General features: G+C 33.5%; 1 protein-coding gene across 1 annotated transcript; it reads right to left on the reverse strand.

Moving 5' to 3' along the window:
• Positions 1-9,754: 9,754 nt before the first annotated feature.
• On the reverse strand, positions 9,755-22,001 carry LOC124934400 (protein CHROMATIN REMODELING 24). The gene is made up of 23 exons (XM_047474930.1): positions 21,683-22,001; positions 21,472-21,600; positions 21,235-21,393; positions 20,346-21,178; positions 20,024-20,154; positions 19,261-19,315; positions 18,554-18,682; positions 17,951-18,058; positions 17,778-17,833; positions 17,602-17,692; positions 15,839-15,976; positions 15,674-15,751; positions 14,830-15,036; positions 14,677-14,748; positions 13,828-13,908; positions 13,625-13,743; positions 13,293-13,404; positions 12,862-12,930; positions 12,692-12,786; positions 11,177-11,308; positions 10,676-10,738; positions 10,465-10,600; positions 9,755-10,042 (listed from the first exon to the last, which is right to left on the reverse strand). Exons 1-23 carry the CDS (start codon positions 21,798-21,800, stop codon positions 9,881-9,883), a joined length of 3,273 nt encoding a protein of 1,090 aa, XP_047330886.1. The 5' UTR covers positions 21,801-22,001; the 3' UTR covers positions 9,755-9,880.
• Between the last annotated feature and the right edge of the window lie 5,971 nt (positions 22,002-27,972).

A 27,972-nucleotide genomic window follows, 5' to 3' on the forward strand; every position in this document is an offset into this window, starting at 1 on the left:
TAACAATGCTTGTTGCCTCTGATACTTCTTTAGGAACTGGAGTTGCAATATCTTTACCTTTTCCAACAACCTCTACAGGTTTTGGAGCAGGTCTAGGTTCACTGAAAACAATTCCACATGTCTGCTTTGCGGAAAACATCAATTCGTACGTCGTTTGGGGTTTCTTACACAGCTCGGCAGGTAGCTCTACACGAGTAACCTTTCCGACTACTAAAGAATCTTTTTTCAGTAGATTCACCAGCAACAAGGGTAAGAACAACACCTTGTTCTAGTTGAGCACTTTCTGTAGCACCAGTAGACGTGCAGTCTAACTCGTGCAGTCTAATGAATTCGGAATTAGAGGTGCAGTCTAATGGAACTCGGAATTAGACGTGTATTCTAACTTAGCGGAGTTAGACGTGCAGTCTAATGAATTCGGAATTAGACATGCAGTCTAATATATTCGGAATTAGACATGCAAGTCTAATGGATTGTGAAAGTTAGACGTGGAGTCTAACTCCTTCAGATTAGTCTGAAGTAGAACCGGAATTAGACGTGCAGTCTAACTCGTGGAGTTAGACGTGCAGTCTAATAGAAAGAGAAAGTTAGACGTGTAGTCTAACTCCTTCAGACAAGTCTGAAGTAGAACCAGAATTAGACGTGCAGTCTAACTCGTGGAGTTAGACGTGCAGTCTAATGGTTTGTGAAAGTTAGACGTGAAGTTTAATTGGTGAAAGTTAGACGTGTAGTTTAACACCTTTAGATTAGTTTGAAGTGATTGTAATTAGACGTAAGTCTAATCCCATTAGACTAGGTTGTCTAATGGATTATGCTCTTAGACGGGGACGTTTGATTTCATTAGACGAGGTCGTCTAATTGAAATACGTCTAATGCTATGCTTAAGTAGTCTTCTTGAAGCTAGCACTCGCCTACCCACGTGCTATAGTTGTACGCTACTCCTGCTCCACTTTCTAGTGAAGATCGGTACGATAGCTAGACACAACCAACCAACGAATGTCATGTAAGAGAATATCCTTCACACTACTTGTTTTGTAGGTACATCCCTAAAGAATATATTCGGCGCACTACTAGTTGGTGTACGACCACGATCCTTGTGCTCAGAACCTGTTGTGTATTATGGAGGCTTTCCAATGGAAGATTGCCACGTATCATTCTGAATATTTGACCGTTAGTCTCTGCCCAGTATTTATCAAATCTCAAGGACAACGGACAAACACATGAATACGAATCCAATCTTTCGATCAATTAAGAAATACTATATGAGAAGAACTACTGTGTAATCAATCCTTTAAATATTCAAGCTGCAAGCTGCTTTCCTGATTGTACTATGTATGAATCAAGAGAGAGATCTAGAATCCAAAACACCTTTAGCTGAGTGATATTCTTCGTCTTGTAAGTTGAACAGAGCGTGTTTTGTTCAACAGTGAGCTAAGTGTGTGCAAACTGTATTTGATTCGAATCATATTATAGTGAATCCTTCCGGTGATTGGAAGAAGGGGTGACGTATGAGAGTTTGCTCCGAACATCCATAAACAAACTGCTATGTCTTTTCATTTCTGTCATCTTCACATTCTTCATCTTGAGCTTCAAACCTAAGTAAACAATTCCGCCTTGATTATGTTTCAAGTGTTTACAAGGGTTTGCGTAAAATAAAAAACGAATTAAATCCCTAACAATATTTCTTTTAAACCGATTTTCATAAGCCTTCATCAATCGCCAGACCCCCGTCTCTATTGATAAAGTCGATCCTATCATAGACCTTCGACAAGTTTCTTTCGAGACATAACACTGAGCTTAGTCATATTGACATGCCCAAGTCTTGCATGCCATAGAAAAGAGGTGCTTTTGTCGTTCACCTTTTTTATGTATGAATTTTAAGCTGAAAGGACAAAGAGATCATTTACCCAAGTTCTAGTATGAACCACATCCGCCTTGATTTCTTTCACATTCCTTAAAAACTTCACATCATGTGGACCGAACAATACCAGATTTCCAGCGTCTACAACATTTGCAACCGAGAAGAGATTCTTCTGAATTCCTGGAACGTGGTAGACATTCTTCAGAGTAATAGATTCTCCTTTGTCGCTTTCAATGACAACCGATCCTTCCTTTTTAACTTCGTGAACCGAGTTATCTGCTATGAAAATGCCACCGCCCCCATTATGAACTCGACTCGACGAGAATACGGAATCATCTCCAGTAACGTGATGTCCGCACCCTAAATCAACAATCCACCTCTGATCGATCTCCTGTTTACCATGAGAAGCCTTTGCTTGCTTTTCTTTCGAAGTCGTCACATCAACATGAAAAGCCTTGTCCCAGTCCTCCTCAACACGCTGGTTAGACTTTTCTCCGAGATTTGAACTAACAAAATTTACATTCAAATTTACTCGACAATCTCTCTTGAAGTGTCCAGTCTTGCCGCACCTGAAACACTTAAGGGACTTTTTAGGAATATTTGAAGAATCTTTACATGTTTCTTCCTTCTTCGACTTTCCCTTTTTCCAGCTCGATTTTTTCACGAATAACGCACTGTTCGACTCATCCTTTATACTCGTTTCAGCCATTTGTGCGGCCAACGACTCTTGAGATGACAAGAGATTTTCAAACTCCTCGAGTGAAGGTTGTTGAGCCCAACCTTGAATTGATGTGATGAATGGTGTATATTCGGGTCGAAGTCCTCGAACAACATGCCTCTTTGTTTGAGCCTCTGAGATTTTCTCATTTAGGTTTAATAATGAAATTTTTGAGCATATATTCTTTACCTTAAGAAAGAACTCCGAGACAGATCTGATTTGCTTTACGTCTGCCAACTCGTTTTCAAGCATCTGGAGACGAGCCTCGTTCTTCTTATTGAAAAGACGATCAAGCGTTTCCCAGATCTCACGAGAAGATCCACAACCAATGATGTGCTCAAACAGATTGTGGGAGATTGACCTCTTCAACACAAATTATGCCTTCGCGTTGAGTCTCTTCTGCTTCTTCGATGCTTCTGCATTTTCAGCAACATCCTCAGGAGCTACATCATCATCGTCTACGACGATGTCCCACAATTCTTCCCCAACCAGGTACGATTCCATACAAGTTTTCCATATCTGGTAGTTTGACTGGTTTAACAACTCCAAACCGAGTCCAGCTACACGACCACCACTTTCCATATCGAATAACAACGATATCTTCTTCAACACTATTACCAAATCTCTGATACCATGTAACGAAGTCACAATCAGGACTTCGATGATCGAACCGTGAAGAAATATATTAGAAAGTGAATAGAAAATTTAGAGAATGAAAATAACCTTGAATGAAAATCTGTCTATTGAACTTGAGAGAAAATAACACGATTACAATCCTTAAATAAAGTAAAGCATAACTAAGACTCTTAAACTAAGAGACATGAAGAGTCTCATTTATTAGATAAGATTAAGAGTATTGGACAATCCAAGAGGCTCTTTAACAACCAAAGACTCCTTAATTATTATTACTTTAATTTTTAACAGTGACATATGCTTGAAAGTATTGACCACTTTGGATGTCAATATCTGTACTTGATTCTCATGTTGAGCATATCCCAAATACTACACTTGATTCTCATGAGGAGCCTCTCCCAAATTCTTCTATGGAATCTCATGAGTAGCCTCACCCAAACATGCTCTAGAATCTCATGAGGAACCTCTCATAAATCTTTATCTTGAATCTCACGATGATGATCCTCTTTCAAATTCTTATCTAAAATCTCATAATGATGCTTAGGATTATCCCCTTTAAGAAGTGGAAGGTGTGCAACATGTCTCCCACGTCCAAAACCACTTCTTTGAGATTCTACTAAGATTCTCTTGAACACTTTAACGTCATTCTAGCATGAGATGATTGGAAATGACCACTAATGTCGTTGTAGTTTGTTTTCAACAGCCCATCAAGGTAGCATAATTGGAAAAATATATTAAACATGTTAGTGAAATCTATCAAACATAAGCAATAAATTACTTATATGTTAATATAAGATTTACCATTAAAAATGTTAGATGTCCATGAAAGAAGGAATCAATTTTATGTAAAGTGCGTTATACAACAACCATCATTATGAACTTGAAATACTAAAAACACAGTACTAATGAAATACATTATCTCGCATAATTTCCGTCAATGTTGGATAGCACGACGATTTCATTGTTTGTTTCTTAAATATTAACAAAACACTCAATATGATTTTCCAAAACTAACATAAGTAGAGTTTTGTTTCGTGCAAATAATGTTAAAAACATACCATTTTAGCGAGCTAAGGCAGTTGTTTCCGACAATGAATCGTGATGTGAAATAGGATTAGAAATCATAAATCGCTTGAAGAGAGAAAATGGGGAGCAAGATTAACTTTATTGAGAACAAAGGGAAAACATTTCATACTCAATATTATGTGAAAGTCGTTGTACATCGCGCTCATATAAAGCAAGTTTCACAAGAGAAACAAAATTATTATATTTTTGTATTGTTATTTTTAATTATTAATTATAGTAATAGTATATTTTTGATACAAAATATTATATTATTATTATTGTGAAATATATTTAATAATTGTTGAATTATAATAAAACTAAGCTTTATAAAATATAAAATAAAACTTAATTATTGTATTTATGTATTGTTATTTTAAATTATTAATTATAGTATTGGTATATTTTTGATACAAAACATTAATATGGTATTATTATTGTGAAATAAAATTAATAATTATTGAATTATAATGAAACTAAGCCTTATAAAATAAAAACTAAATTATTATATTTCTGTATTATCTTTTAAAATTTATTAATCATAGTAATTGTACAATAACTTTAATGTAAAACGCGTTTTACAGGAAAAACATTATACAACAGCTCTAATGTGAAGCGAGTTTTACAGTTAAGTAATGTGAAGTAAGCTTTACACAATAGTTGTTGTACATCAGCTCTAATGTAAAACGTGCATCACACGATATTTGTTGTACAACAACTCTAATGTAAAGCGCGCATTACATGATATCTATTGTACAACAAATCTAATGTAAAACGCATTTTACACGATAGTTGTTTTACAACGCGATTTACATTATAGTTGTTGTACAACACTCTCCTATAATGCGTGTTTTACACAATAGTTGTTGTACAACGCTCTCCTGTAAAGAACAATTTACAAAATTCACACATCCATGCTCAAACTTTGCCTCTATCTATATTACTTTTGCACATTTGTATTAGCTCTCAATGATCTTTGATATCAAGATTTCGTTTGGACTTGAATTGAGAGCTGGTACAAATGTGCAAAAGTATTATAGAATAAGCATTACTAGACTTGTGTTAACTTTTGAAGACGAAATTTTGAAATAGGTTTTCGGCATAGAATCATGAAATAGGGTTCATCAAACAATCGTGAGCTTGTTTCTGAAAAATCGTGAATGATTTAGAAAGAGAAATTATAATCGTATGAAATAGTGAAATTGAAAGAGATGAGAACGGTTGATGTGAAACGATTATGGAAAATAAAGTGATAGGGCGGGAACAATAAATTTGGGTTAATAACGGAACGACGAGCGATGAAACGGAACGGGTCGGACTTGGATTTCGGATATATATTTTTTTATTAAACCCAACTCAATTTTAATAATATAATATTATGCTTCATTTTGATTGGTTGAACATGATACAAAGTTTGGCAATAGAAGATATAAAATTGATATGTTGGTCTCATGATTTTCCAATTTAGGAGCCTTCCAATTGAATGGGATGAAGGTCAGGGAAATCATTGACATGAATGAAAATTAGTGAAAATTTAATATAACAGTAGTTTGATAAATAAAATTACTCAATAGAGAAATGCAATTTTTTAGCGAGGAAAAAAGACGAAGATTGATAGAAAACTGACAGATTGAATGAAAGAATAGATAATATTTTGGAAATAGAAATTGTTGTATTTTATAATAAAGGGTGTAGTATTTATTTAGTTAATTAAAGTGTTATATGAATAAGTTTCGTAGACCTATTACGACTTCCATCAACATGTCACATGTGCAATTTTTTTAAAATAATATATAGATATGTGATAGCTCTCAACAAAGAAAAAGACTAAAGAAATTAGATTTTTTTTTATATACATTTGACAAATTCAATCTCACAATTCATTAGATTTTTTTTTGAAAAACAATTAATTATCATTCATCAAAATAAAGAGTTATGTATAAATTAATTGTAAAATATCATCACCAATATTATAATAATTCAATAAAAATTTAAATATTAAATAATATGACAAAATTATTAAATTAAATTTGTAATAAGAAAAATTAAAGATTTAAACATGTTAAATAAACCTAAGGAGACAGCACAAATATGATTCAAACTTTGGAATATCTCTGCACACATGTACAAATCAAAAGTCATTAGTCATTTTGCAGGGTTACTAAGAAAACCATTATACATGGACCCAATAACAGAAAGAGAAGAACATATATCATTTGCTAGAATTAGCATAGAAGTGAATCATCATAGCACATTGCTGAATAATATGATAGTGGTCGACAGGAAAGGAAAATCTAATGTCATGGAAATCACATATGAATGGAGACCAGACATGTGTACATTCTGTAATATTTTCCAACATGCCAGCACGAAATGTGTTCAATCAATGGAGGAAAAGCAGAAGATACTGAAAGGTCAAAAAGTAAAAAAAAAAATCAGGAAAAAAAAGCAGAGGAGTCTAAAAACAAAGAGCAAAATTTAGAGAAAGAGAAAAAAACAAAAACCAAAGAAGACTCTAAAAATAAAGAAAACAATAAAATTGAAAAAAATAGGTTAAGGGGGTTTATGTTGAATAAAAGAATAAAGGTAGCGATAAAAAACAGAGAATAAAGAAGATGAAGTAAGTTGATACTCAAACAAGTTAGACTATAATACAAGAAACCAGATAAAAGGATATATTCAAATAATCAAGCTGAAGTAGAGGTTATCAAGGATATTATAGAGGATATCATAGATGAAGTTGAAGAAAGTAAAGACAAGAATCCTAAAATTCAAATTGAGACTAACAAAGATAAGAATCCTAAAATCCTGAAATCCTGAAAAAGAATCTTTTCTATAAGATTAGCACGGGTTCGTTCAAAAAGATTGCACAATGAGAATAAACAAGATTTATTATTTTATTCAATTCAATTTCCTTTCATCGCAAAGGGAAGGGGCAAGGGAAGGGGAAGAAAGCCACATGACGTAGTAGTCTTATATGGAAATAAACACTCTGATTGGGATAATTAGGAGCTGCTATTGATTGTAATATTTTAGTTTGTAACATTTGTTGTATGGTTGTGTGAATGTTACTAATCAGATAATTTATGATTTGTTGATTGTCATCCTTTAATCATAGCTAGAGTCTGTCTGATTATGATTCTTGATCCTTTCACTTTTGGGATTTTTAATAAAATTGTATTAACTGTTTCCCAAATAAAAATTAATAAGGATGATATACAGAAAGAAAAGATATTAGACTAGTCATTGCAATAGTAGCGTCTACGAGCCTCCCGCACCTGGGTGATAGCTTGAGCATTAACCATCTTCTTGGCTTTTCAAAAGTTAGAGACTTCTGCCACGAAATCAGCACCAACTATATCCCAGATTTCGCGAGATTTCCAAGTGTTGAGTCATCGAACTCCGTTTGGACCTGATTCCTCCTCGAGGATACGTAGGCAGCCCACGGAGGCCCGGTCCATTCCATCGCTAAGTCGATCTTTCCTCCTTCGTCATGTGGGCCCCATCCCTTCAATCACACCAGGGGCATGACTCCCCGATGACCCTCTTTCACCAAAGTCCGGAGGTCATCCGGTTCCAAACTTCGCCTTCTTCAAAATAAAGAGTAATCCTGTCATGTAACTTTTGAGAGCCTTTCCGCTGGTTCCCTGAGGAGGCCTCTTCTTCGTTAGCATTTTTAAAATAATGTTCGGCTCAAACCGAATGGTCAAAGGCTGGGAGTGAAGATGGGACGGGGGTTCGTCATTAGTAGTGGGGAAGCCGGCCAATTCACCATGTAGACAGATTTGTAGGTACGGCGCATACCATAGTCTGGGAAGATCATATGCATATGATTTTGCACTTCTCGACAAATATTATATGTTTCATTTTTCTAAGTGGTTATTCTATTCTGGGTAATCAAGAACTTGTTATTCTTAACTCTTGGGCACAAGAATTCGTATATAACTTAAGTGATACAATAAAAGCTTTTTCTATTCTTTTATTAACTGATTTATGCATCGGATTTCATTCCCCCCATGGGTGGGAACTAATGATCGGTTCTGTAATTTTATATTTTGCTTAGAGTGATTCAAAACATCTGTAACAATAAATGATAAAGTAGAGTAAGTCGGATAAATCAATGAAATATTATAGAAAGATTTTTTATCAAATCTTTTAATAGTCAATAAAAATTGTCATTGATAGAAAGTTAGTAAGCAACAATTGAAACGATTCAGTTGCGCTTAGCCCTCCCGTTCATGAAACGATTCAGTTGTAATTGACAATCTAACTATATATGGTACCCAAAAAAAACTCAGAAATAATTTGAACAATACATGTAGAGGGTTTTTAACTCAAAGTTTCAATTATTCTTTATTGAAATCCGAGAATATAAACATCAAATAATTTATTAACAATTAAAAATATTATTCAAATTATAAAAAATTAAAATTAAAATTCAATTTAGTTAAACAAGATATCATAAAAACAAACAATTAAAAATAGTTGAATACTCTCCAATATTAAAAATACATTTTCAATTTCTCTTGAAAATGATTTTTGGATAGAGAACAAGGTCTAATCTGAATATTTGTTATTTTCAAATTTTTACTTTTAATAAATTATTTATTTTGGGTAAACTACAATATAGTTATAAATAATTTCTCTAGCGCGATTTCCCAACTACCCCACCTAATATATACTTGAAAAAAATAAATCACGATGAGAAAAAAAAATTATCAGATAAAATGTTAGATAAAGAAGTTATAAATTTAGAAAGTTAGAGAAATAAAGTCATAAGAGCATTTTGTCCCGAGTAGTCATGTTCGGAAGTATTTTGTCCTGAACATAATCATATTCGGGATCATTCCGTCCCGAACTAACTTTCTCCCTCTAAATTTTTACATTATAAATTTTATTATGTTATGTTTTTCACGTGGTTGTTAAGTGGGGTCTCTATGGAATAGCTGCATCATCGTTGCTCTATATATATTACTCGTAATATAAATTAGAATAATGATATGGAGAGTATATAAAGTAAGAAGTTATAAAGAAAACTATAAATGTAAAAAATTAGAAAAAGAAAATTAGAGAGAGAAAGGCATGTTCGAGAACATTTTATTCCGAACATGACCATTTTTGGGAACATTATGTTTCGCATTTGACCATGTTTGAGAGCATTCCGTTCTGAACATGACTAAGTTTAAGAGTATTCTGTCCCGAATATTACCATATTTGAGAGCATTCTGTCTCGAACATGTTGTTCCGAACATAACTTTATTTCTCTAACTCTTTACAATATATGTCTTTTCCCCGTAACTTATTTTTTCCACATAAATTCCAAGTGGATGATCGCTGTAGAAGAACTGCTCTAGCGTCGCTCTATCTATCATTAATTAACATAAACACACATTTGTTCTTTTTAAAAATAATTAATAAATAAGAAAGCAACTATTCACTGTTTTTATCTTGATTTGTTTTTGTCATATTAAAAAAAATAATAATAAATAACGATAACTTAATTGCGAGGGGCAAAAATTCTTAGATAATTTTGATTTGAGGGCAAACAAAAGACAAGCAGCAACATAATACTACAAAAAAACCTTCATCACCTGACTAATAAAAGTTTACTAAACATTCAAATCCTTGTCAAATTTCTCAGAAATATCGTCCAAATCAACAAATTCCACCGTCTTTTCTTGTTCAATCTGAATCTGGTCAAGCTCAAAGTACATTTCAGCTATTTGCTTCTTCATCCTTTCTCCCTTATCAGGCAATCTTGACACCATCACCTGCACAAAGAAACAGAATGATTAAGATATACACTATGGTAAAAAATTAAATTCAGATTGATAGTCCAATAGTAAATAAATCACCACCCATAGGTTTTACTCTTTATAACCGGGGTGTTCATCAGCTACCTACCGCCGTAATGAATCCCAACTTCAATCCAAGTACTTTCAATGAGAATGGAATCAATCTTGAACTAATTGGCATAACCAGGAAATATGACCAAGATCTAAAGTTATGAGAATATTCAAATCTTTTCTAAATGGTCCTATACAATAGAATTAGGAAAGGTAACATTTTGTCGTTTATGATCTATTATGACATTATTTTGGTTGAATTTCCATTCATGCTATAATTCCTAGCATAAAGTAAGCTTTCCTCCTGCTATATATAATTCACATTTGAATTTTTAATGTAGTTTTACCCTGTTTGCCAAAATCTGAGATAGTCGATTAATTTTGTCAAGTAACTCCTCTTCTGTTGGTTGGCCGGCACTGACTGGTGAAGAAGAGATCCGTTTCTGTAGTTTAACATCCTTAGGGTTAAATGCATACTCAGCCCTGCAAAATGAGCTATTATATATAATTAAGCTGTTCCAGAGGCTACTACTACCACAGCTTAAACATCATTATTACCCATCAACGTTGTGCTCAGTAGAAGATGAAGATCTGCCTGTATACGTAGTACTTCCCCTTATTCTGCAAAGAATTTTCAGAAACTTTTTTTAAGTAACATATGTATGATATGACTTAACTAAGGTCAATTATAGATCATAAGTTTTAAATGAAGAAACAAACAGGGTGTGAGTTAAGGACTGTGGTAATTGTTAGTTTATTGATTTCTGTTATCAATTAACAAGACAAAACAGCTAATGAATTCTCTATAAGAAAATCCAGGTAGAGAATAAATTGAGAACCTGCAGAAGTTATACCTTTACATTGAAAAAATTCGAGAGCAAAATCATGTTATCAATCTCTTAAAATTGATTTTAATAAAGGTAAAATACGTACAAGATCTTATAACCTTTCTAATCTAGGGTTTAAAGAGAAATAATAAGAAGAAACAAGAAAATACTGTACAGACATATACTCTAATTAATCTTATACTTCATGATGGAAAAAATTACGGCATTTCACCTGGTAACTTCATCGTCATCCGCAGCAGCCGGAGGGGTAGGCGCTGTCTTAGAAAATAGCAGACTGTGATAGCTTACACCTGCTATGCCTTGAGATTCCAGGAACTTTATGTGAGTTTGTAGATAGTCGTCCCTGTGCATTCAATTATAAGTAAATTAGAAAAGAGAATAAATAACATCCAACAAGAGTTATTTTTAAATAGAATTCTGTTAAGAGTGGGGAAATCAAAACTAGAGAGAATTGGGGATGAGAAGATGGTAGAGTAATTTTTATTCAATATACCATATCAATCCATGCATATCTTATACAAATTTACTATCATCTATTTATACAAATTATTAATCATGATGAGGCGAACCCTTAAGGGTTTATATCCCAAGAAAGGAGATGAGAAACTAGAAGATATTATAATAGATAAAAGTCTACAAACAAATGTCTATCAATAAGCATATCATTAATGTAAGGTAACTACTCTATTTATACTAATTCATATCTAATTAGGTTAACCGACTGACCCATTAACATTGAAACCCTAGTATGTAACACCAGAATACCAATTGTATCCCTAACTAACTTTTGTTTAATATTTATCTCCAAACTCATACTTGAAGGAATAGTTTGGATATTCTGTACTTAAAGGACTATTCCATCCCCTTCCATCTGAACCCTATATTATACCTAACCCTGACATTACATTACTCACCCCTGGAAGGCTTCATTGTTCTGAATGAAGGTATATAAAAAAATCATTAACTAGATTAAAAAATGCGAAAAAAAAAAAATTAGCATAGGTGGCTAGCCCACAATTCTTTTCCACCAATTAGCCTTTCATCTTGTGTTGGCCCAAAACTTATGATGTTCCCCAGAGGCCTCTTCTAACCCTCTTGGGCATCGGAAAAATAAGGGAAACCCGCTTTTGAAACTCAATTCCAACTTAATTCTCCAGAATTTTCAGCCTTGTTAGCAACTCCCTCACCTTGCCTTACATGTAGACAGCCCTAGACTTCTGCTTTTTAGAAAGAAGTATAGTTTCATTTAATGTGGTTGCCTGCAGAGCGGAAACAGAAAATGCAAACCTGCCACCACAATTAATACGCTGTTTTTGAGTACCACCTTCATTACTACGCTACATCTGGCGGCTTTTGTTCTCTAAGAGGGGATTTTGTTCAACACCCTCTTTGAAGAAACTTTTTTCAGCATGTACTCCAAATTAAGTACATCACATCATAGGCATATTTGAAGCTTGTAACGAATTAGAAAACTACTATTATAGTTCTTTAAATAAGGAGACACAAAAAAAATGATATGCATATGGGGACTAGTAACGCATTAAGTTATATCAAAATTTAGTATGTCTCATTTTGTTTTTATTGTATTTTCCCATTATTTTACTAAGGTAACTCCTTTGGCCCTTCCAATTCTGACATGCATCGATTTTAATTTTGGAAGCTATACAGAAACGATGATGCAAATAGATAAGTAACGTTAAGGTAAAAAATTTAGATAAGCTCATACACTGAGTGTTGGCTGTCATGCTCATCATGGAGCTGCTGTTGAGTTATGGAAACATCAAAACCTTGTTTTGGAAGACTAAGAACCTCACGAAGGTCCTGAAAGAAGTGAGATGATTAATAAGCAAGTGATCTATCCATGCTCTGGAAAAAATCTTGTATATAGTCAGTTACCTGTTGACTAAAGTAGCGTGTTTGCTCTTTGTGCTCAGTAGCCGTTTTAAATAGTCCTCCCTTGAATATCTACACCATAAGAATTATGTTAGTTTCCTAGTGACAAAACAAGACAGTGGAATTAACATCAAATGAAGAACATAGGTTATCTCCACAAACTTGTGTTGATTGGTGAAATCCTAATCCTCTCAACCACAAAGAAACAACTTGAGATACAAGGGTCTCAATATCACAGTTAATTTTACTGTTACAGCAGGTCGCTAAACATGACATAATGCAATTGGGACATTTTACAGAAGCCTCGTTAAAAAGAAAACAGTATTTCAAATTGAATCCAAGTGTTTCGAACTAAATGATCAGAAGTTACTGATTCTTTCAAGCTCTTCTAACAACGTAATAATGTCAAAACATGAGGATGCCAAAAGTTGAACCTGCTTTTTGTAAATTTTTTCTTCAACTGAGCCACATGTCATCAGCCTGTAGACTATGACATCCTTCAATTGTCCAATACGATAGGCTCTGTCCACACTTTGACTGTCAGTGCTACAAAAACAATTAAGACATGTCAGTACATTGGGAGGCCATTATTTAATAGTTTTTGTCACTTGTCATATTCTTGGAAGTTAACCTCACACTATAAGAGTTCATGAAAAAGCTAACATTTTGCATGTCACTCCATCCGTTAAAAAGTAAGAGAAACTAAAAGATGTAAATGATTAAATTTTGATTTTCTAAGCACCAAATAGCCACATCAAAAATGAACCTTGGGTTCCATGCTGGATCCACAACTATCACACGGTCTGCTCTCGTGAGAGTAAGGCCCAAACCTCCAACTTGAGTTGTCAACAGGAAAATACGAGCACCAATACCCTCTTGGAAATCCTGGAAGAAAAAAAACTTAGAGTGAGTCATGAGCTCAACTAAGTTCTCTATGTATTTCTTTTTTCAGTAAACTAAACTACTGACATTGACAATTTTTATCCTGTCACAAGGTTTAGTGGTACCATCAAGGCGCAGAAAGTTGTAACCATTGGCTGATATTGACTCCTACAAGAAAACAAGAACTTCGTCAATAGAAGGAAAAGTAAAACTAAAATTGATTCAGGTAAAAAATAAAGTAACTAGAATCCAGAAAAAAAAACTAAAATTCAACTTCTTTCAATGAAAAAACAAGGTATTGTCAAGTTCATAGACTCAAGGATAACAATTCAATTATAAGTTTTTGATTTTTAAGGCCTTGATACTCTAAAAGATTTTCCAGGCTTGCTCACAATACACATCATGGTTTTAAGCAATAGCTATTAGATCATATCCATATTTGGTACGAGTATTTTTAGTGTTTCTCATTTGGATATGGATCCAGATCATATTATGGTTTGGGGTTATTGTGTTCTATGAATTGTGTTGCTTCCAAAAGTAATGTGAACGTTTTGGGCTTCTGGTCCGTGGAAATGTCAATTGGTTAGAAACATATAGAGAAATAGAAACAGAAGCAAATTGGGTTTCCGGATAGGCCATTACTATTACTTGTCTTTTGCATGAAGATAAAGAAAAGCAGGTGGATGATTCGTGTAGAGATAGTATCAACGTCAGAAAATCCAAGGATAGAACATATATGACTATGTTCATATTATTGGTGTAGAAAATTTTTACCTCAAATATGTAATAAGTTCATTATGACAATCATCCAAAATTCCAAGTTAAGCCCATAGCATTCTTTAGCATGAATATGAAAATACACTACTACAGAGTGAAAGAATTTTGAGCATTTTCTGCAACATGGAATAAATAGATCTTATAAATATGATTGTTTACCTGAATAAGATTCAGCATCTTACGTGTCTGAGAAAATATAAGAACAGAATGTCCATCTGGCATTAGATTATCCTGGAATAGAGGATAGATCTAAGCATACATCCAAAACATATGACTTAAAATGTGTTACATGGGAACAGAGGTCATTCTAACCAGTAGAGACATAATGAATGATATCTTGCATGAGATATTGCTGTGCTTCTCTTCAAATGACCTCTCTGTCATATCAGCAATATGCATTGCCAATTTTTCAGCAACAATACTATCATCCTGATTTAATGCTGAATCTATCCCTTCTAGCACATCTTCAGCAGCTCTTTTCGTAAGGAGAAGTGGGTGATCACATATTTTTTTTAGAATCTACATCAGAAAAAGTGACAATCAGTATTTTTCCTTACAAACAGAAAAGACACGCACTATTAACAAAATGCATGTGGGGTGGCATTAAAATCTATTTTATTGACAAAAGAAGCCAAAATGAGCATATTCTTTTTGAGTTCCTATTTCATCGACAGAAGAGGGGCAAATTTGAGTTGATCTGATAGAGTTTGATATATATGAAATGTGAGTAGAACAGAATATTAGGCTAATTGATAGATGCGGTGGGGTTGATTCTTGATACTGATATATTTAAATGTTTTAATTTAAATCAGTGAATTGATTAATTTAGATGATGTTGATTACATAGAAACTTCAATTCAACCTTTTAGAAACCGTGCCCATCTCTCCTTGATGTCAAATAGCATTATACTTATTTCAAAAAGTAAATAACATAATTGCATGATCTGTAGGTGTCTGTCTTGTCCACAAACCAAATGGGTTCATGCTGTACAATTCTGTTAAAATTTTATGATATTATATTTCTAAAATTATGCCCCTTGTAGGTACTTTTTTCCATCACCAAATACAGGAAAATTTGGAAACATGAACTTACTAGAGCAAGATTGAAGATCAGAACAATCAACTCCTGACAAAAAGCAGTGAATTAATTATTTACCGTGAGAGCAGCAAGAGGTGACCCATCAAAAGCGGAAAGGACCAATTCACTTTTCAAGAAAGCCTCGTACAGTTGTCTCTACAAGAGATTAAAAAAGTTGTTGCCTTCACAGTTCTGTTTTTGAACAGAAAGATGACAAATATAAAATAAGCTAGGAAAGCATGCCTGGCAACTGGTCAATTTTAGCCACACAATAAGCTCAACTTTCTTTGAGAGTTTTGGGGCGTCTTCAGCATCATCTTTGTGAAATACATCATCTTTTAAGCGACGCAAGAAGTAAGGCTGAATTCGCTCCCTCAGCTCCTGTTATAGAATGGAGGTAGTGATTATTGTTTTTATTTAATGAAGTTACAAAAAAGATAACTCATGTACCAAATAGTTATTTATTTAATTAATTTTTTTGAGACTAGGTGGGAAGAGGCTAATACAATATACCACCGCCTTAACCCTCCACTTCAATCAAGGTGTTTTTAAGGGGAATCAAACATGAAATCTCAGCCTCTTAGTTCAAGACTTTTACCACTTGAGCTACTCTAAGTGGGTATATGTAACAAAACATTGTGAGTAAACAAAAAGAAGCAACATGATGTTCAAAAAAGCAAGAAACTTACTTATAATTGTAAATCCATAAATACCTAGATGTCGAGTAAGGTAGTCCAAACAAAACTTATATAGAATCTTAAATTTGGGAATACCTAGGTTATTAGTAAATTGTTCCAAAGAAACTGATATGAGAGGTTCTCAGGTTTAGAGTTTCTAACCCTAACATAGGCTGACATGGACGAAAAGCTGAGTCAACACCGGAATAAGCTGTTCTAACAGCAATAATTTATTTTCCGTTATAATTACTAGACGGTCAAGCCAAGCATTTATTTATTCATTTATTTTTATTTTTTTAGAACGATGGGTTCCACAACTCTTTCGGAGTGATACTAATTTCCACGGGTTAAGCATATAGCCCACAAACACACTCAACCAATTTAACCAAACGTGGCACCTGATGGGCTCAAACGCATGACCCAAGGATGCTATAGATATCCACATATTTGTTGCTAGGCTAGAAAAGGGAATCCTCTATTTATTTTAATAATTACTTGCAGTCAAGCCACAATAATAAGACATTTACAACCATATTTTTCATACTTCATGCTTTTGCTTTTATTAGGAAAAGATGATTTTTGTATAGGATGAGAATTTTTTGATCTTATTGACATCTAACCTTTCTTTTTTGTTCTATATTTTTTTCCATCCCTCTTTTATGTAATGTTCAAATCGCTTCTTATGTTTTTTCTAAATAAAAGTTGACCATTTAAAAAAAATGATTAATCAATAAATCCTCTGTGATTGTGAATAATACTTAAAAGTAATCATATTAAGGATTAGAGTTCCTAAAATTCCATTATTTAACATTTTCTGGTTATTAGCACATTCACCAAGTTCTTCAAAATGCTCAAGAACCATTAATTAGAATTTTCCAAGATGGAAAACCAAATCGCTAAACTATCTTTCATCCCTCTTTTACTGCAGAATAAAAAACCATCAATCATAATACACCAAACATACAGTATCCTATATTACCCTTTCCAGATAATTTGCACCACATATGACTTACTTTGTTTCATAGTCCATGGAACCACAAATTAGGTAGACAAGGTCATTGCCAATTCGTCTATTCCTATGTGCTAAACCATCTTAACAAAATCTCCCCAGTTTAATACTGGTTGTAATTATTTCCTTGCAAACAAGTCTGCTCAACTACAAATTATGCATTTGTAGAAGTGAAGTTCAAGGGAAACACGGCCTTATGTTTACCATTATATGCTATTCAGATGATATAGTCATAGGTTTGCACAACTATATAGGGGTGAAAGTCTTCTATACGTAGATGGAAGAAGCATAAATACATGTAATGCAGTATGTGTACTCACCTTGGCTACAGCTGAACCAATTCGCTTGTCTCTATCAGATGCATTCTTGTCATTTCCACGTAGAATGGGATTTTCATATTTTTCTTTGAACCTTGATAAAGAAAAAAAAAATTAAACAACTTAGAAATTCATAAAATGCAAATGTAACTAGAAAATTGGAGAATAAACAACAGTACCATTTCTTGTCACCCAGAAGATGAGGACAACAGAAGTGGAACAATGCCCATAACTCCTGAATAATGATCAAGAGCAAAAATAATTATGTCAAACTCAAATGCTCCAAACAAGCTTGAGCACATTCATGAATCTACGAATGTCGAAAGAACCTTACACCCTAACAAAAGAATACCTTAAGATTGTTCTGAAGTGGAGTACCACTGATAATAATGCGATGACCAGCAGGTATTTCTAGCAGACTTTTGGCCCGTTGTGTACTTGGATTCTTAATTAAATGTCCCTGATCATACAAACAATTAAGAGATGAAAATAACATTAGTGAAATACTAATTTGAATAATAACATTAGTGAAATTTAGTAAGGAACTTATTTTAAGGAAGATCATTATTTAAGTAAGTTCCTTGAAAGTGTTCTCAAGCCTATATGTCACGACAGGAATGCTTTTATTATCCATAAGAGGTAACAGCCATACAAATGCACAAGGAAGATGCTCAGAGAAGTATAACATGCACAAGCTAATCTTGAAACAAACAAAGTTTCAATAGTCTCCCAATGTTTGTGGGAACATAATTTATGTACAAATCTTAAGGAATAAGAAGCCTAATTGAATAAAAAGTATGAAAATAATGTCTACAATAAGCAGTCATTGAGCCAAAATTGGAAACAACTATTTGTTTTTGCTTCTCAGCCAGATATGGATACAGATCAAAATTGTTTGGATAATTGTGTTTAGTTAACAATGCACTATGGATATTACAATGCTTCCAAACTTTACCTCATCAAGTATCATATAATCCCATATAGAGCCATCCTGACTTTCCTCAAGATCAAAGGAATGACCCCCAGATAAAGCTTTTGCATTATTTCTTAAAATATCATAGGTAGTGAGGAGGACACCTTTGTCCTGCAAACAAAACAAACATGAATTGAAAAAAAGCAAGCACACACAACTTGAATCATGCCTAATTGAATACAAAGATTAATAATAAAAAAATACTGAAAAGCACAAGTATACAATATGAGTAACAAACTGTCATGAGTGATAAGGCAGTTATGAGGGAGTTGTATATAAGCCTAGTTGTTAGAGTTAGTAGGTATGAATGGAATAGATGATGTCTAGGCTCTCTCCTTTATCTCTCTAGGTCTCACCTCTTTCTCTAGGTATCCTCTCCTCTTTCTAATCAGTATATCAATAATATAGCAATTACACAAACCAAAATAAGTTTGGTTTTAAGACTCCTCCCGCACCCCCTCTTGAAATAAAGTTCCAATGGTAATTACAAGCATTTGTACTTGTGCATTCTTCTTGCTCAGTCATTTGTTTTCTTTCTAATAACACCCTTATTTCTTTTTGATTTTCACTAAACTACTAAATCCTTGTTCATCACAAGAGATTTTTTCCTAGTTTATGGCTAAGAACAAGTAGGGAGCAATCTACACAAACACATTTATCAGTTTATATCATTGTGCTAGCAATCAAACCTGAAGTATATACTGGAGTTCATAATCTCGAACTTTGGTGTTTGTTCCAAAATATCTGCAAAAAACGATGCACAAAAAGTTAAAAATATTTTACTAAATCTAGCCTTTATAATCAATTTGTTAGATGGAGGAAGAAAATATAGTGGAGGAAATAAGAAAGTCCATCTCATTTCATATTATTTTTTCTTTAAGAGGTTTTCTTTTATTCTTTTGTGCTCAGAAAGTAGGGAAACTTTAGGAGGATAATAAACTGGAAAATGTTTTATGACTTGGGGATATTTTGTACTCACAATTTGAAGGATGGAAAAGGAAAGTAAAAACTTTTGATTGATGGTAATATTCAAATTTATACAGATAGAGAGACAAGATGAAAAACAAAAATAAAAGATCAAGCACAGTTTTCTCCTCTTCCCTTCCTTCTAGTGATAATATCCATGATCTATATACTTTTAAGGCCTTGTTTGGGAGAAGTGAATTCTCCCCAAAATTCACTTTTTACAAAATCACTTTTCTCAAATGATTTTATTTTAACCCCAAATTTGATATTACTATGAAGCACATAGTCCAATAATACTACTTAGATAAATATAGTTTTTTCAATTTTATTTAATATTTCATGAATATTTTCACTATTAAAATTCACTTAACAAAAATCATTTCTCCAGAATATTCCAACATAAACAAGAGCTTACATGTTATACTCTCACAAGGGCAAAGATGAAGAGCAATTATATAATTTAAATGCTAAGAGAAAAACACTCACTCTCTGGTTTTCTGAGAAAGACCAACCACTGATAGTTCCTTGATCCAGTGAGGCAACAATGTCTTCGGAGCAACAATGAGTGCTCTTTTTATCAAAGAAGAATTAAATAAACCAGCTAGAAACCCACAAATCTACATGCAGCAAAAATATAATAAATCAATTCCAATGAACAATAATTTAGGAGAGCGGTTCTCACTAAGAACGCTCTAATTCAAAAGAGGGGTCATGGCAGTGGGGTTGTGCTAGCCTCCCCGGAGAATAAACCCCGGTTACCAAAAAAAACATTAAGAGAATTTTCTTTAGTGGTGTAATCTTACAATACCTGCATTGTTTTCCCTAAACCCATGTCATCACCAAGGATGCCACCCTTAACCTGACAGTGAAGAGACCAGAGCCACTTTAATCCGTCTCGCTGATGTGGAAAGAGAATTTTTCCAACTTTTCCAGGTAAAATAAATGTCTGATTTGAACTACTCAGAGTGATGGAGTGTTCATCTCCAGGAATTGGGCAATCCAATACATCAACCTTACTGGGACCACTTTCTTGTAATTCAATGTTCTTTGTCTCCTTTTTCAACACTTTACTGTCACTTATAATTAAACAGTCATCATCTTCTTCCTCATCCTTTGAAACAAAGGATTGGTTCATGGGTAGAGACTTCCCATCTACCCTCATCAAGTTGTTCTTTCTTTCAACTTGGAGGGGCTCAGTTATTTTGTTAATTGCATTATGGAACGAATCTACATTTGCCTCAAATGTTTCTCCCTCCCTATACTTACTTTCCAAATCTGTTTGTACATTGGATGGAACTGAAGTAAAAGATGTTGAACCTGCATCACGACCAACGTTCTGATTGTTCATTTTTGGTATACGTGTCTTGTTAATTGAAAGTATCTCAAGCTTCGCACTAAGATCACCGAGAATATCCCTAATGTCATTAGAACTCGTATCCTTTCTATCAAACTTCGGTTTTGGTGGAGCTGGCGAGTCAAAATCCCTGAGACTAAGGTAGTCTTCCATTTCATTTGCTTCCATTTCTGTACTGACAACGTCGTGATTATCATCTCTTGATTTGGCCTTGCAAAGACGTTTCTTTCCTTCCAGCTTTACTTTCAAAGGTTTATTCTTTTCTACATTTGGCACATCAAGCACTCCTAGATATTGGGAAGATGAAAGTAAGAATGACAGGATTACACAGCTTATTTGAGGCTAGTGTTAGTTTGTTTGTTTTGCATGTGTAAAAGAGATAGAAAGCAAATAGTACCGTGTGAATGAGAATCTGAATCGACACGCTTAAAGTTTTCATCATCGTCTTCATTATCATCTTCTTGTAAATTATCATCACAACTTCGAAATGAATACTTCCCTACTGCAAAGCTTCCGAAGAGTTAAACCCAAAAAATAAAAACTGGGAAGAGGACAGAAGTTGAAGTATTAAACACAAAACCTGAAGAAGGGGAATCAAAATCTGAAAACCCAGAGAAGGTAGGAACATCATCTTCGCAGTCATCTATTAACGAAGCCTTGCAGAGGCGGCGTCTACCTTCCAGCCTCACCGTAGGTTGCTTTTCCTCATCTAAACGTTATTAAAAACAAATTAGATTCCCAGCTAGGCTAGGATATAAACGCAGATAGAGAAGGAATATAAGAGGATTTACCAGGAGGATCGGGATGTGAATCAATGGGTTTGGAATGCGGACGAGGTTGAGAAGCGGTGAGAATAAGACGACGATTGCGTTCGTTGAGACTCATAGGTTGCTTGTAGTTGTCCGCCATTGTAGCACAAATGAACTGATTTAATCAAACTCGTAGAGAGGATCGCTGCTACGATTCCTCTCTCTCTCTCTCTCTCTAGTCACCACGAACAATGAAGAGAGATTGGAGAGGTATACAAGTAGAGGAGGGCTTCGATTTTCGAGTTGTTCCCGCTCCTAATTTGAATTCATTTTCTCTGCAGGGCCAATACGGCTGTGTGACCTATTATTATAGACCTATATCGCTTCTGTAGCCTATGAGCTTGATTGATTGATGTGGATTATTTTAAATAAAAGTACCGTTTCATCCATTATCATTTTCTCAATATGACTTTTAGAGTTTAATTTTGTTTATTCCTAAAAAAAAATAAGTTTAATTAAATTTTAATTTTTTTATAAAAACCAAAATATTTTTAATTTGAAAATATATATTAAAAGTTTATTTATTTATATTAGTAAAAATTATTTGACTCTCTTTTTCTCCCTTCATTTATTTTTATTAAAATATATTTATATTTTTTCTTTAAATAGAAACAAAATTTTATATATTCTCATTCAAAATATTTAATCATATATTTACAAATTATTTAAATTTAAATATTATATATTATTTTATTTAATATTATAAATTATTTGAATAAATTATTATTCGTTCATTCTTTTTATTCAAACTAATGCATTATTATATTATGACATTAAATCTCCCCTCTATTTTTATTACTCAAAATATATAAAATATAGAGATGAGATAAATTATTTTATTTTTTCAATTAAATCAGATTGTGTTAATTATTTATTTCTCAATTATTTTTCCAAATTCTTATCTTTTATCATTTCTTATTTCTTATATAGAGATTCTTCTCCTAAAATTTAAAATTTTAAAAACAATAATAGTAATAACATATTCATATTAAAAAATATATTGTAACTTAGTTCTCTACATAATTATATTTTTTTTAAAAAGAGTTTGAACTAAAAAAATTATAAAAAAATATTATGAGTTAATTGGTAAATTTAATTATTGATTTATTTCATAAAATAAAACTAATTTTAAAATAATATTTAAAATTAATTTGAAAAAAATATTTCACATCATTTAAATGATAATAATATTGATATGACAATATATTTTAAAATTGTCTTATTTTTTAAATCTAACCGTTTTAAATTTTACAAATCAATTAACTTTACAAATTAACAACTTAATTGGTTTATTCATACAAAAATCGGTCGTGCTATAGTGCGATGAATTTAAGAAAAATGTATTTATAAATATAGTGAAATTTGATGAAATGGCCCTAATAAGCGGTCTAAATCCAAAAAAGGACCCCGCCTGATAAACTTTATCAAAAGGGCTTTTCCGTCTTGCGAAATGTCCGTATTACCCTTCGCGCGTTCACTTTACCGATCATTTACGCGAAATACCACTCTCGCACTTTCATCTAAATTGCGTTTTTGAACTCACGCAATTTAGATGACATTGCGAGAGTGGTATTTTAAGTTAATGGAAAGACGCAAAACACTACTCGTGCGTTTTATCTAAATCGCGTTTATGAACTCACGCGTTTTAGATGAAAACACGAGAGTGGTATTTCGTGTCTTTCATCGTATATATATTTTATTTTGCCCTAATTTAAAAAAAACATTTCCTTTCACGACTCTCGATTCTCTCTCCGATTCTACTCTCAAACCCTACTTCCCTGAAGACCACGAGCAGAAGCTGACGATGACTACTACGACCACGACCTCTCCGTTTGAAGACTCACTACTCCTCTTTCTCAAAATGGGTATGTTTATTTTATGTTATTTAGTGATTATGAACACTAGGTTGGTTATAGTATAGTATAGCTAGGTTGTATTCTTAGTTAGTGATTCGATAACTCCTGAATGAATGTGAATGAAACCTGTGTTATATGAACAAAGACAGATGTGACTCACGCGAAATACTCACTAAGGAGGAATTTGTTGGTATATTTAATGGAAATACAATGTGCCAAGAATTGCCCACAAGTTTGCTTCAATGGACCTATTGGATAGGAGGCTCTTATCCCATTAGATCCATTACAACAAACTTCTGAAAAAGTTGTTGCATTGGATTTCTAAAACTTTGCCAGCAAACAACTCCTCGGTTATGGTTCACGCCATCTTCAAAAAGCAACAACCGAAGTAAGTAAAAATCTTGAGTGAGGCAACAATAGATCATTACAATATGCATAATTCTTGTAATGATGTTGAACTGTTTTCAATTGCAGCTCAAGTAATTCTTTACTTTGATGGAGAGTGGAAAACTATGAATGATGTTACTCATTTTCTGCAAAGTCAAACAGAGGTTTGATTTGTTTTCCGAAATTCTACTTATGCTCAATTAGTTGATCTAATATATTCTGCTACTAATGTTGACAAATCTAGATATGATTTATTGCTTCAAGCCAAGTATAATACTCTGGGCATTAATATCAAATTTTCTTATATAACTGATATAAAAAACGATGGGGATGTGAAGTTCTTTTACATGAAGTAGTTTCAGTCCAAAGTCGCACTCCATTGTGTGTATTTTTAGTAGAGAATTCACTACCTAGAAATCCAACAAACCCAACTCAAGAAAGTGTAGTGGTTCTAGAAATTGATGATCTTGACATATTCCCGAAGCAGCGAGAGCTTGTCTTTGAAACTCAAAATGATATTGAAGATGAACCATGTTTGTGTCTAAATGAGGGGGTGATGATTGGGTTCATATTACCTAACCTAGTAGTGTTGTTTGGGTTCCTATTACCCAACCAAGCAGTGCTTGGGTTGTTAGTACCAATCCAAGTAGTGTTTGGGTTCCTAGGATTGGGCTTCAACCAAGCTGCCGTGATTGGGTTGTTAGTAACATACCAAACATTAAAATTCCAATACCTAAGGCATTAACTTGTGAAATTGAAGTCAGTTCGTTGTTTGAGAATAAAAAAGAACTTCAACTGAGGTTACATAAATATGCGATAACTAATCATTTTGAATTCAAAGTGGCGAAGTCAAAAAAATATATTTGGGTGGTGAAATGTTTGGATCAGAATTGCAAGTGGAGATTGCATGCTGTGAAAAGAAAATACTCGGAAATGTTTGAGATTTGGAAATTTGTAAAAGATCATACATGTTCAATTGTGACAAGACGAGAGAATGAAAGACAAGCACCATCATGGGTTATTGGAAAATGTATGAAGAGCAAGTACATGGACCATCACCATGACCGCATACCTAAGAAAATAATGGAAGACATGCATAGAAGTTATGGAATAAAGATGAGTTATAATAAGGTTTGGAGGTCTAAGGAAAGGCCCTAATGGCGGTGTGAGGAACTATAGAGGATTCCTATGGTAAATTGTCATCATACATCTACATGTTAGAGATGAATAATTCGGGTACCATAACAGACATCTAGACAGATGAGCACGGCCATTTCAGGTATATTTTCATGTCCTTAAGCCTCTCAATTAGGGGTTTCAGAACCAGTTGTCGTCCTATATTATGCTTCGATGCCAGTTTTCTCAAGCATAAGGTTTGAGGTCAACTATTGGTGGCTATAACATTGGATACAAATGAACTACTATATCATGTTGCTTTTGGCGTCGTTGATTCAAAGAATAATAATAACTCCTGAACATATTTCATGCAACAACTAAGAGTGGCAATTTGATTAGTTCAAGATCTTGTCTTCGTATCTGATAGACACCAAAGTATTGTCAATGCATTGTGCTTAGTTTTTTTCAGAAGCATATCACGGTGCATTCACATACCACATCAAGATAAATATAATGACAAATTTAAAAATGATCACTGCCACGCAGAATTTGAATTAGCTTCTCGTGCATACACCGTACCAATGTTTAATCCATTTTTTGACAAGATCAGGATTAAGGACCCTCGTATAGCTGTTTAATTTGAAGATATTGGGATGGAGAGAGTCGTGCCTTTTTTCCCGATAAACAATATAATCAAATGACAAAAAATTACGCCTAGAGCTTTAATTGTCAGAGTAGTGAAGCTAGAAAGTATCTCATATCAACCTTAATTGAGTATTTAAGTTTCATAATACAGCAATGGTGTCATAATAGAAGAGAAAAAACGGATAATCACAAAGAACGTTTATCTTAATATTATGAAAATTTCTTACGTGAGCAAGTTGAGAAAGCTAGACTGTATAACGTCAATTCACTTAATCGATTCGAGTTTTATGTGCATGAAGGTGAATCTTATTTTAAAGTTAACTTACACAAAATGACTTGTAATTCTAGGGTATTTGATGTATCTGATCTTCCTTGTACTCATGCCCTAGTTGTTGTCCGTACACAAAAATTGGATCCCAATGACTTCTGTTCAAGGTAAAAATTGCTCACATGTTTAATCATTATCTTTAATCTATCTAACCAATTGCTCACATGTTTAATCGTAATCATTATCTTTTTTAGGTATTATTTAACTGAAATGTGGTTGAATGCATATTAGGAGACATGTTATCCTGTTGGTGATGAAGAAGAATGGGATATTCCAGAAATTATTAAACAATGTGTCTGCCTAAAACCACCTATTAAGGTAAAGAAATGGCGGCCAACAACAAATCGTAGGTCATCCCAATGTGAGACTCGTAAGGTCTAAAGATGATGCAGCTCATGTGGTGGTCAAGGTCATAACAGAGCAACATGCAAAGCAGTGATGCCTGCACCATCCTGTAAGAGCATCATCTTAGTAGTAGCATCAATCATCATCTCAGCAACAGCCATCACCTCAGCATCAACCATCATCTCAACAGCATGTTGAATAATTCTATTTTCAAAAAATGTTCTAAGTTTACTTCAACCAAGATAATGTTTTATGAATAATGTTATAAGTTTACTTCAACCAAGATAATGTTGTATTGTATGAAACATTGCAGGTTGAATAAACAGTGAATCACGCATATTGTAATATGCGTGAGTTATGTTAACAAAAGTCTTGAATACTCGAATTAGATCAAATGCTCAAATTACATCAAATACTCGAATTAGACCAAATGCTCGAGATAGACCAATGTTCGAATTAGACCAATGCTCGAATTAGACCAAATGCTCGAATTACATCAAATGCTCAAATTACATCAAATGTTTGAATTAGACCAATGCTCGAATTAGACCCATAATATTCAGTATTACATAACTAATGATGATAAACCATAATATTCAGTATTACATAACTAATGATAATAAACCATAATATTCAGTAGTACATAACTAATGATGATAAACCATAATATTTAGTATTTGTAAGCATGAAAATTTGACTTACCCTATTTGCAAAATAATATTATTATGTTTAATAATATTAAAATAATATTTTGGATTTTTATATTCAAAATAACTTGAAAGAAGGAATTAAAACGTAATTAAAGATTAATTATTGTGATAATTAAACCTTAATTAAGAGAACTTTTCAAAATTCCAAAAATAAGTTGAGGATAAAATATTGGTATATATTTTACCCAAATTAGACCAAGGAAGGGGTTAAAAATATTCAATTAGGATTTATTCATGATTTATGTTTAATTCATGACTTAAACCAATTAAATAAAATACCCCAAAATTCCCAAAAATTCCCAAAAAATAAAATATGATCATAATTGTTATTATGAATCTAGAAATATTTTTTGTGAAATTTTTGGTGAAAAAATGGATTTAAAAGGAATTAAATTCGATTTTTTAATAACCTTTTAAATAAAATTAAAATTGCATAATCATGTGTGGCTAATTTTATGTTTAAACTTTGCAGCAGGATTCTGGACCATCAGATGAGCGCCCAGATCTCATCCGACAGTCTAGAGCGCGCCAGAAATTCAGCTGTAGCAGAACCACGTGCGCGCGCCCGTACCGGATCAGCTAACGGGATGGACTAACCCCGTTAGTCAAGACCGCTGACCGCGGACGGAACGCTGACGGCGTCAGGCGAAACGACGTCGTTTCAGCCGTCTTCTTCGCTGGGACGCAAGGGTCGCCGGAATCGCGACCTCGCCAGCGAGTTTCTTCCAGAAGCTCTAACTTCGGCTATAGGCGATCAAATCCGTTGATTTTTTCGCCCACGTGATCCCATCGTCAGCGCCTACGTTTCCCCCTTATCTAGAAGCCTTATCTTCCCCAGGATAAGGCTACCACGAATTAGGGATAAGAACGCCAACGATCAAAGAA

This window comes from Impatiens glandulifera, chromosome 1, assembly GCF_907164915.1.
Source record: "Impatiens glandulifera chromosome 1, dImpGla2.1, whole genome shotgun sequence".
NCBI classification, from domain to species: domain Eukaryota; kingdom Viridiplantae; phylum Streptophyta; class Magnoliopsida; order Ericales; family Balsaminaceae; genus Impatiens; species Impatiens glandulifera.

Coding starts and splice junctions, on each gene's coding strand:
- LOC124934400 (XM_047474930.1), bottom strand. CDS start 21,800: ATGGCGGACAACTACAAGCAACCTATGAGTCTCAACGAACGCAATCGT. Junction 15,977..17,601: donor TTGGTTCAGCTGTAGCCAAG/GTGAGTACACAT, acceptor ATTCTATAACAG/GAGCTGAGGGAGCGAATTCA. Junction 15,752..15,838: donor TAAAATTGACCAGTTGCCAG/GCATGCTTTCCT, acceptor AATCTCTTGTAG/AGACAACTGTACGAGGCTTT.